The 11,696-nt window shown below is 39.4% G+C and overlaps 1 protein-coding gene across 2 annotated transcripts; it reads right to left on the reverse strand.

Moving 5' to 3' along the window:
* Positions 1-555: 555 nt before the first annotated feature.
* Positions 556-5,860, reverse strand: Marf (Mitochondrial assembly regulatory factor). 2 transcript variants are annotated; one of them, XM_017145966.3, is made up of 8 exons: positions 5,570-5,860; positions 4,620-5,135; positions 3,620-3,909; positions 3,218-3,556; positions 1,903-2,829; positions 1,669-1,839; positions 1,368-1,564; positions 556-1,297 (listed from the first exon to the last, which is right to left on the reverse strand). In XM_017145966.3, exons 2-8 carry the CDS (start codon positions 4,918-4,920, stop codon positions 1,096-1,098), a joined length of 2,427 nt encoding a protein of 808 aa, XP_017001455.1. In that variant the 5' UTR covers positions 4,921-5,135; positions 5,570-5,860; the 3' UTR covers positions 556-1,095. The 2 variants fall into 2 exon arrangements, with proteins under 2 accessions (XP_017001455.1, XP_070074618.1); XM_070218517.1 differs by having other exon boundaries at positions 1,368-1,606.
* Between the last annotated feature and the right edge of the window lie 5,836 nt (positions 5,861-11,696).

An 11,696-nucleotide genomic window follows, 5' to 3' on the forward strand; every position in this document is an offset into this window, starting at 1 on the left:
TTAGAAAATTGAACATTTTTGCGATTTGTTAATTAATAGGAATGATCTGCAAGGGTATATAAGCTTCGGCTGGCCGAAGCTAGCTTCCTTTCTTGTTATCACTGTGGGGGCAGTTTGGTTAACTTAAGTAATACAGCGATAAAATTAAGAAAACTAGCTTTACATTTTTATTTTTTTTTTATTAAAATTCGCGTTGATCGAGTCTGAACTGATTTTTTTAATATTTTTGGCTAGTTTTCAAATTGAGACATAAATGTCTGTTTGTCCGGTTAATTTTATATTTTGGAAATATTTATTATACCATCCATTAAATAAATATTCTTTATATATTTGTACTATTTTTTACTATTAATGGATAGTATAATCAATATTCGTCACAAAATATTGTTTGTTGACAGTGCGATCGTCACTATTTTTTTACCCCATGAAGAGGCGTTTTTGCTTGATCTATTATTTCAGAATCCCGCCCTTTTTATAGGGCCCATCATCCGTCTCTTTCTCGTTCAGTCCTTAAAATATAATACACAAAATAGCCCATCAAATAATAATCATTACTTTTCTCTTACATAAATATCTTTTATTTCGTTTCGTTTTCGTTCATGAATCATGATTCATTTCATCAACAACTATTTATATCGTGTTTGCATTACCCCAAAACGAGCCGTTTTCATTAGTCTAGCATTTAAATAGCATCCAATTCAAAACAATATTGTATAATTACAAGACTTTCTATTAGATTAGGTAAGGTAAATGAGGCCTTCGCTTTCTGGGGAGTTGCCTTTATGCTTTATGCTTTATATAATTCATCTTAACTTGGTTTTCCATGGCACCCGGCCATGCTCACAGTGTGTTTTGGATATTTCTAAATATGTTCTCGGGTTACGGGGTCAACAATTACAAAGAAACTAAAATAGTTTGCAACAACAACAGCAATTTGTTTAAACAAAATAGAATAAAGAGGGGCTCAATCATGCATTTACATCGAAAAAAAGAGAAAAAAAAAAGAAAATAAACTGAGTTGAGCAACGAAAAACGTGGTCAATTGATTGATGCTGTAGTCGTTTGTTTGGGTGTTTGGTTTTCCTTGGTTCTCCTCTACTGCGGCGATATATAGTTATGCTCGAAGATGTCCAGCTCGTTCTGTATGTAGTTGGCCTTGTTGCGCAGCAGCTTCAGCTGCTTCTGGTTGGCCTCCAGGATGTTCAGCTGCGAGTCGAGGGTCTTGAGCTCATCGTTCATGTCCGTGGTGGCGGTGTCGACGGTGCGGCACAGGCGGGCAAAGGTGCTCGATAGTTCCCTGGGGTTAAAAACATACATTAAATTATATGAAATCACCTTAAAATAGCATTAAAATAATCCACACTCACTGCTGCACCTGGTGGCTGCAATTGGCCGAGGTAAGGTCCACTATCATCTTGAGCTTCTTGGTGGCATGCCGCACATACTGCCCCTTGAAGGTGCGCTCCTTGGCCGAGTTGGTCCACGAGAGCCGCTCGTACAGGTAGATGCAGCCATAGAGGGCGCCCACGCCGACCAAAACCCGCCAGCCGATGGTTTTCAGCATCTGCAAGTGTTGGGATTTCAGCACATAGCTATTCATAAGCACCTGCTTGGGCGTTTCCTTGAGCACAAGAGGTACGGGATGGTTAAAGGTGAACGCAAACTTACGATGCCGGCGACAACCAAGCCGCCCACGGTGCCCTGGGATCCAATGGAGGAGACCGCAAAGCGGGAGATCAACGACAGCTGCTCGGGCGTAATGCCGGCCACCCCAGGAGCCGGGAGCAAACAGACGGGCGTGGCCTCCACGGGCGTCGTGGCGGGCGTGGATACGCTGTGCTGTAATTTAGTAACAGGTTTAGTAACAAGTTTAGTAATAAAGCTAATGTAAGCTAAACCCACTCCAATACTGCTCTGCCGGTTGACCAGCGCCGGCTGGCCCTTCTTGCTGCGCTCGCGCACCTTCCCAGTGAATCGCTGGATCATTGCCGCTATGCCCCAGCTGAACTTGAACTCCAGATCCTCCTGGAAGTCGGCGCAGAGGTTCTGGCAGTTCAGCGAGTAGAGCATCTCGAAGGGCTGCGTGCGCACCACCATTTTGGTGCTCGTCGCCAGCAGCTGTTCGTTGGGCACCAAGGCGTGCATGCGATCGGTCATCTCCGTCTGGGCGGACTCCACATTCATGGCCAGAGCCATGGAGAGCCGGGCCCTCAGATTGCTGCCCAGCCCGCTCTCCACATGCGCGTTCAACTCCTTCTTGTAGATATTCAGCACGAGTCGCTCCGGATGGAAGGGCATGTTGAACTCATCGATCAGCACGCCCAATCGCCAGATCTCCTCGTTCAGCGCCTTCGACACCTTCTCCTCCACCTCCTCGACCATGTTGTGGATCTTCATCTTCATCTCGCGCGTAACCTGCATCATCTGCGTCTCGGTGCCCTGAATGCGTTCGGTTAGCATGTTCTTTTGGTCCTGCTTCAGATTGCGGAAGATGGTAATCCGCTCGTAAATATTATCCAGCATCGATTTCATATCCCCTGAGACACTCTTGCCCCGCGAACTGTGCTGCTGGAACTTTGTTTTGACGGCACTCTGCGAGATGCACTCCTCGAACTTGCGCTCAAAGTCCTGGAACTCAAAGTAGCGCATCTGGAAGCCCTCGGCAATGGCGCCCATATGCGGTGGATTGCCCTTGGCCTCCTCGATCCGCGCCTGCAGCGTTTCCCTCGCCGAAACGAAGAAAACCCGCTCGGCGGCCTCCTTTTCGTTGCTCACCTTCAGCTCCTTGGTGAGGAAATCGATGCAGCGCTCCGTGTGCTGGGATTTCACCTATTAAATGGTTGGAATTCATTAGTAGGAGTACTTAGTAGATCAGAAAGAGGGATTTCCATCGGCAGTCGCCGAAGTTCTCTAGAGGAAACAGCAAAAGGGAAGGGTTTTTGGGACCAAGCAAGCGATTCTAGCTCATTCATTACCTTGGCCAGTTCCTGGCGTTGAATACATTGGATAGTTGGTTGGTTGTTTGTTTGTTTGATGGGTTGTTTGGGTTTAAGAAACAAAAACAAAAGACACACATCAACAGGCATACAAAAAGAGGTCTCAAGAGATCAGAAACGAATCTTAGCTATACATATATGAAATTGTATAACAATGATTCGTTTGGTGAGGCAGGAAAGATACTTAAAACTACAGAAAGCGACTCCCTAGAGAACCCTACCGACTCCTGGCACTCGGGCTCATTGGCCGAGGCGTCCCAGCGATTGTTCAGGATGAAGATGTTCGGCTTGCTCAGCTTCTGGGAGACGGTGTGAAAGAATTGCTTCTCGGCACGCGTCATCGTGGACTCGGCATTCAGGACGAGGACAAAGACATCGGCGTTGAGGCAATGGTTGTCGATCCAGTCGTCCAGATTGGCCGAAACATCGACGCCCGGTGAGTCCACAAAGACGACGTCATCGCGCAGCAGGCTGCAGCGTTCGCGGGGCCAGAAGATGCGCACCAAACTGCTCTCGCAGAGCTTCTCCTGGCACAGAGCATTGGCCAGTTGCTTGATGTTCTGTGGATGAAGGGGTAAACATGATAAGTGGATGAAGATACTGGAGAGAGGGGAATATCTTACCACCACATTGAGCTTCTCATCGGATCCCTCTTTCATCAAATACGCCTCGCCACCGTTGCTGCCCTCCACTTGGCAGAAGCAGTTCGTCGTGTGGCCAATGCCGCTGGGCAGGATCTTCTCGCGCAGCATGGCGTTGATCACCGAGCTCTTGCCGTTGGAGGTGCGTCCGAAGAAGGCCACCTTCATGTGGTCCCGCTGCAGGACCTCGCGAATGGCGGCCACCTTGTACACGTAGCTCTCGAACAGCTCCCGCTCCGCCTTGTCCACGATCTCCGCCTCCGCATGCAGGGCTGGAAAAGCAATAGAAACGGGTTATATACATGCTTAAATAACAAATTATAATTTCACCACTTTGGTTATCACCCCATAAAGGTCAATTTTAATGCTAGTTGATGGTTGTAATCTATACTATTATTTGTAAGGATTACAGGATTTTAAAGATATATTTTTAAAGATATATGAAAAAAAGTGTTCTTTCGGTAGATATATTATTTTTTCTAACCTTATAATGGGTTTTACTGGGAATTCTGTCATCAAATCTTAATATGATATGATATATATTATAAAATATTTTTGGTAAAAGCCTTTATAAACGGTTTTATCATAAAATATTCTTATTTTAATATGAAAATAAGTAAACATGAAGGTTATTACTGTGTTTTATAGAAATTCACAAGAGTTCTTAAAGCCTTACCACAAGAGAACCATTTATAATGAATTTTAATGGAGGTTCTACCATCAAATCTTGTTCTTTTAACATGAAAATAAGTACAGATGAGGTTTAAAACACAGTATTATAGGAATACACAAGAGTTTTTAAAGCTTTACCACTAGAGAACCCCTTATAATGGGTTTTACTGGGGGTTTCATCATCAAATCCTGTTCTTTTTACAAAAAAAAGGAAAGATGAAGGTTATTAATGGGTTTTACAAGGATAAAACCATATAGTTACCATACAGGGATACCTGCTACCCATCCCAAGTTCCCCCTGAAAACTCACCATTGATAAAGGTGGTCGTCTCGTGGACGTACTCCTCGATCTCCCCGTAGATGTCGTTGATCTTCTTCTTGGCGCGCACGAAGATCTGGAGGGGCGATTTGTCGTTGGATTGGTAGAGCCGCGATTCGGGTAGCAGATTGGCGGCCGTCGTGGAGCCCGAGGGTTGTAGGGATGAGTTGAGCCGGGACAAAGACGATTTGTCCACCGTGTCCGTCGACGAGGAGTGGCGATCGTCGTCGTTGGCGGCGGGGCCCGTTTGCCCGGTCACCAGCGAGATGGTGCGGTTCAAGTAGGCCGCCATTTCGGGATCCGGTTCAAGATTCGGTTGGTTTTATGGTTTTATAAGAGTTTTTTTTGTTGGTTTTTGTTTGGGGAAGAAGAGAATTTCGATACAAAACAAAAGGTATGCAGCCTAGGTATTCGGTTTCCTCCGCCAAAAACTCAAAAACTTTTTTGTGTACTATATTTTGGATTTTTTTTTGTGGGGGTCTTTGCTCAAAAATCAACGTCACAAAACTGAAATGAAATTAAATGAACAAATTATGACACGAAACGAAAGGAAAAATGAAATATAATAGTGTATATAAGCACAGTGCGCACTCGAACAAGTGAACTGTTGTATAGAAAATTATAAATTGTTATATGCCATTAACAAAAAAAAGCAATCTTTAATATTTTAAACAATTTTTTTGTTTTTCATATTTCTTAAATTCCCAGGTTCACTTTATCGAGTGCTCACTGTTGCTGGCGAAAAGGAAAATACCGCAACGCAAATTGCACACACACACACACGTGGTCCAATTGCGCTGCACAAAAATTCAGGCAAAAAGTAATATAATTCTAATGTTTTTTTTTTGTTTTTTTTTGACAACTTTTGTGCATCTGTGTGCGTAAACGAATTGATAAAACAGAATCGCATCGCCCCATCTCGCTCTATCACGCAAACTAACCTGATTGTTGCCACTATCGCTCATATTTTTGTATTTGTTTTATATTTGTATTTATTTTTATGTTTCTTTTTCTCCGCTCTCTGGTTTTCTTTTGTTGCTGCCGCGCGGCTGCTGCGTTTTCAAATGGAAATGGAAATGCGTGGAAAGCGTGGCTGGGTCCTCCAATAACCGTACATTTCCGGCGCTCGACAGTGCGGCAATTTACCGAAATTTAGTTAAAATTATTAAAGTTTTCTGTTTAAAAAATGCACATGATGTAACCGTGACAGCGTGACCGCGCCGGACCAAACGAGAAATACCAATTTGGTCTCAAAAATATACCATAAAATACTATTATTATACCGGAAATACTGCCTCAGCGGTGACACACACCTGGTTTGATGCAATGCTTGCATTCCAATTGGCCAACCAGTGAAATCCAATTCGATTGTCTTTGGAACTTTGCGATTTCGATTGTCCCGTTTTAAAGTAATAATTTTCGTAAAATGTTGATTTCCGCGTTTCGTGTGTTTGAAAATAAAAAATTTTAAAATGGTCGCCAAAAGAATAATCGGAAAGCGCATTTCAAAGAGACCGTTTGTGATATAGCGGGTACACACACCCATAATAGCTGGTTTGCATGTAAGCACGCCATCTGCCGTATTTGGGTGTGAACTAGGAGAGAGCTTTTAAAGGGCGCACTTTTTAAAGACAACTTAAAAAAAACCAAACAAAGTGATAAATAATAAACTGGCTTGTTTTTTAAGTTGTTTACTTAATATAAATTTTAAGTACTTACAAATAAATATTTTATTAATTTATAAGTTAAAAGATGTGTTTTGATTTGCTAACCAAAAAATTAATTTAACAAATTGTAAATAAAATAATTACATTTTATGCAAAAATAAGTTCAACGTTTCATAAAATAATTCAAAACAAAGGGCTTTTGAAATGGTAAGCTTTAGGCGCGCCTTCTGAATATGTGAGCTTTTTTCAAAAAGGATATGCATTTTATTCGAAACAAAAGAAAAGAATGAAAGGTTCTGAAAATCTAAGAAATATAAAGAATAAAATTAAAAAACATTTTTTCAATAAAAAAATTAGATTAGATCTTATTTAATTTTAATTTCGACAGCTTAAAAATTTGAGAGCTAAACGAATATCAATTGTCATAGAGATTGCAATTGCCATTTCTACACTTCGTCCCATTTGCCATCTCCCTTTAACGCCGCATTGACCTCTCGCTCGCACACATATTGCGAACCGAAGCCACGCCCAGATATTTCAACCCCCCTCGCAAAACAAAAAAAAAACCCACGTAACATGCCACTTTTATGTATGAAACGTGACAAATACGCACATGTGTGCGAAAGAGAGCCTCCGAGGTGGCTAGAAAGAGACGGCTGCTATGTACACATTTCGCAGGACGCGTCGTATGTGTGCGAAATTGTTGTTGTTGCTTAACGCACACGCGCAGACGTTAAAACACATACATATGTGAGTGTACACATGTGAAAAGTAAAGGATATATATCCTTTGCTTTGGCTTTTTCGCAACTACCAACTAATTACGAAAGCCAAATGAAAGTTTTCAACTTTACATCAATTTACCAGCTAGCCAAAAGGGATGCACAAAGGATAAAGGATAACGGCTGAAAGATATATGGAGTATCATATGCCACTCCTTGAACAAATACAAAATAAAAAACACTCATAATCCGATTTCCTGAAGTACCTTTTCGCCATCTCATCTCATTTCTCCTGCTTTTTTTCATTTATTTTTCCTCTTTTCGCAATTTTAAGGCGATGCACTTTCACTTTTCCGCTTCAGATTTAGAACAATTCGTGCATTTTTATTTCACGCTTCTTTGGCATTCCTTTTCATTCTTAAATAAAGTTCATTTTCTTATACCCCCAGCAGCCATACGTACGAATATATATACTTTGTACATATTCACAGTCGCTGCAGCGAAAGGTGTTATAAAAGGCCCCAGAAAAGTCGCTGTCGAAAAAAAATTAAAGCGCATCCAGCACAGTTATGGCCAGAATACTAGCAATATTTCGATTTACTTTCTATAAGAAAATTAAGGAAACAAATAATAAAATTGTAACAAAATGTTATGAATGGTTCTGGATTTTCTACATTTTAATTTATAACTAAACGTACGAAAAAACCAAAAAAAAAAAAAACCAAAGAAAAGTTGAACATTACAAATTGTATTTACTATTACTTATATTTAATTTTAATGTTTAAAATTTATTTATTGTTAAATGTAATTAATATAGATAATATTTAGGTACCTACATATTTTTGGTTTCACTTTTTTTAATACAAAAAGTAGGTATTTTACTATTCTTTTTTCTATTATTATGTATATTTTAAATACATACATTTTTTTAAATTAATGCGAGTGAAGACTTAAGTGAGTTATCCTGTATAATAATTATTTCTAAAAAATTGACTTATGGTGTGAATAAAGTGTGGGATTCCTTATGCAGTCGCAACTGGTGCAAGTGGGGGGGGGAAATTCAGGGGGAAGGCCCTGGCCCAGGACCTCCTCAGACAGAGGAAAAGTCAGTGGAAAAGTCGTGGGGAGGGGGAGGTCGAGGAAAAGCCGGGGAAAACTAGGAGAGCGTTGATGCACAAAAGCATTTGCTGCGTGTAAACTTGACTTTGAAATTTGCCTCATTTGCACTTGCCGCTGCATTTTGCACCTGCCAAGGATCCAAGGATCCCAGGATCCATATAAAAGCCGGATTTTTACATAAAGCGCACTAACTGTTGCATGCCCCGTGGAAATGTTTGCCCCAAAAAAAATGTATCTAAAGGATTAAATTTCGAAACGGGTTTTTAGCTGCCACACAGAAATGGAAATTTCAATCAACTCGTTAATGAAATTGCCCCCCGAAAACCGGTCACAACAATTGGAAAATCCTCACAAAATATGCATTGAAATCGAAACAATATAACAATGGAATAAAATCTACATATTTTATATGTAGTTTCCTTGTAAGGAATACGAGAAAAAAGTGCTTGATATCCATGTGTGTTTTTGTGCAAAGGTCGTTGCTACCAGGTCGTGATATATATATTTATGTACCTACCACATATATATTATACACCCACTGTTTGTGTGTTATATAGTACGTATGTCCTTACACTTTTGCCTTGCACTTGTCACATCTGTTTTCCCTTTTTTTCCGCCGCTTTTCATTTGCTATTCGAGGTGTGCGAAAAACAAGAACGGAAAAAATCCCAACTGCATTTCAGCTTTTCACGGCCTTCTGTTACTTAATCGCTTTAAGATTCAGCTCGGATTTTTTGCTTTTTTTCAACCATTTAATTCGGGCAATGAAACTAGTGGATTTTTATTTATTTTTATTAATTTTTTAATTATTTTTCAGTTTTTTTTATTTTTAATAATAATGGAAAAACATTTAACTGTAAATGCCGTCGGCAATAATAAGACTCACTCATTTAAACTCTTATATTAACCACTAATAAGTATATTCAAAGTGTAATTACTAAAAATATTACCTATTTTAAGTTAAATTTACATTTATTAATTTGATATTTATTTTATTTTTCTTCTTTAATTTAAGAAATATAAAAGATTTGTAATATTAAGTTAAGCTTTTCATATTTATTTACTTTTTGTTTAACTTTTTTTTATCAACTAGAATATTTCTTAAATATTTATTTTTAATCCTTTGTTTTCTTAACCCCTTTTTCAAACCATTTCCATAATTCACGAAAATGTTTATATAGCCTGGCCCTCGTAAATAAGCCCATTCGATAATTGTTGCCATCGATTAATCATTCCCAGCTGACCAATGACCACTGCCCACTGACCACTGGGCATTTAGTTCATAAATCATGCTTAAATTGTGGAATTTTGGGCGCGGCGACAGCTTTGAACCACGGCGAGTGGTTTGCACCACTCCGCTCCTGTGGTTTCCATAAGGATGCGAAAGAGTCCTGCGAATGGGGATGTGGACCTCGACTCATGTAGGCACGAACGAAGCGCACGCGTAACCTTTGCACCCCAAAGGGTCTCCGAATGGCCACCGGTCACTCTGGGCAAACAGACATGCGAATCGCAGTATGTAAATTCGTTCGCGGACATCTGGGCAAGTTGTCAACCCGATTTTCCGGCTTATTTCCATCCAGTGGCGGAGGGTAGAAGAAATTTCCAGGGGTCTAAGTATCCAATAAATGTTCAAGGTTTTCAAATAGAAAATAAAAACATTTTAATATAAGTTTAAAATTTATTAATTCTTAATAAACCATTTTTTTATATTATTTAATTTATAAATATTAAAATTAGATTCTTATATTTATTTATTTGTTATTGAGTTAAAACTTTAAAGGGTTTCAATTCATTCTTAATATTTGGATTATATTCTATTTAGATTATTTAATTTATAATATATAAAAGATTTCTAGTTTCTATAATAAGCTATCGTATTTATTTATATTATGTAATTTATTTTACTTGATATATATATTTATTTACATTATTCCCTTAAATCAGTAATATTCCTCCGACATTATTTATTTTTATTTCCTCATCAGTTTTAACTCCCTGAAAACCCCTTCTAATCGCAGCCCCTGTCTCTCTCAAATTCGCTGGCGATTTGTACGGGGAGGAATCTGGGAAATGAGGTCCGAGGATTGGACTTTGATGAAATGGTGGACAGGGGTCACTTGCGGTATTAAATATTTTGAAGAGGGTCGTCGCTCGCGCTGCGCAATTTCCAGCTTGATTTATATATATACCTATAAAATCGGGTCGAATCGGGTTATGGGACAGTATTGTTGTCACGCCCAGTGCTGTTTTTTTGAAAAGGGGTTGGGTTGAATTTGGAAATTTCAGAAGTCGGTAGACACACAGGTCAATTCTTTGGTTAATTAATTTGGCAAACGGGATTTGCATTGCCTTCAAGGGCAGTTCCTATACTCTGTTTCCGCGGATTGCTTCTTGATTATGATTTGCATTTATTACTGGCTTGTTATTTGTTGCTGTTGTTCCAGGTGGAGTTCACAATCCAATATAAAGAATAAGGAAAATTCTAGGGGGGGAAGAATTTTTATCGGGTCATCCAAGCATGCAGTGTGCTTCATATTTTACCCCGCAACCGCCACCACCACTGCGCCCTCTAGCGGCGGATATACAACCCCGTTTTTCGGGGGATCCAATCTGCGACTCCCTTCGATGGCACATCAATCTGGGCATAATGGCCTCAGATAATAGTGTTTGTTTGTGTGCCAAGGTATGCGTATGCAAAATATATACTCTATATATGTATGTATGTATATGCACGGCGAGTACACAGGCGATTAGGGATGGAAAGTGTGTGAGTTATGGATTCGTGACTGGTTAAAAAGGGCCTTGGAAATATGTGCCTCATCATCTTTAGCCTTCGAGGCACAGCTTAAAAATAGCCTTATCATAGCTGACTTTCAATCGTTAGTTGTTTTTAAAAAATAAATTTTATATTTTAAATTTTTGAAATTTTAATATTAAATTGGTAAAATTAAACAAACTTAAAAAATGCGGAAAATCGTTTAAATTTTTTAATATTTTTGTAAACACAAATTTATTGAAAAATAAAAAATCGTTTAAAAAGCCTTTGTGATCCCTGATTTTAAAGGTTCGTGTATTAAGTTGGTAGCATTAAAATAAGGTTTAAAATTGCGTTGTTTTTGTACAGATTAAATGCAGTTAATAGAAAAAATATCCTGAAAATATTATAGTATTTTTTTTACCACGAATTCATTGCAATAAAAATTATTTTAAAATCCTTTATGATCCCTGAGAAACCCGAGACTCTATCGACAACGTGTCACGCACCCATCCTTGCAAAAATAACCAGCCAAGAGCTATCTTTCTATATGTTTGTGAGCAGGTGCGTGTGCCTCTGTCTATCAGCGAGCACTTTTCAATTTCCAGACAACGCAGCGTATGCGCGATGGCAATCTGTTCGCCTCTCTGGGTCTCCTTCCTCTGCTGTATTATTTTTTTTTTATATTTTATATTTTATGCATGATTGTTATTGTTTGCAGTTTGCGTGGAATAACGTTTCTCGAGTTGCGAGTTGATCCAAAAGCCGCTCTTGTGCCTCCGTCTCCCCGCCTTTGCCTTACC

The sequence above is a fragment of the Drosophila takahashii genome, chromosome X (genome assembly GCF_030179915.1).
Source record: "Drosophila takahashii strain IR98-3 E-12201 chromosome X, DtakHiC1v2, whole genome shotgun sequence".
NCBI lineage: Eukaryota > Metazoa > Arthropoda > Insecta > Diptera > Drosophilidae > Drosophila > Drosophila takahashii.

Excerpts from the sequence above, each read along its gene's own strand:
- Marf (XM_070218517.1), bottom strand. The coding sequence starts at position 4,920 with ATGGCGGCCTACTTGAACCGCACCATCTCGCTGGTGACCGGGCAAACG. Across the intron at positions 3,910-4,619 it reads GACGACCACCTTTATCAATG|CCCTGCATGCGGAGGCGGAG; the intron begins GTGAGTTTTCAG and ends TTGCTTTTCCAG. Across the intron at positions 2,830-3,217 it reads AGCCCGAGTGCCAGGAGTCG|GTGAAATCCCAGCACACGGA; the intron begins GTAGGGTTCTCT and ends ACCATTTAATAG.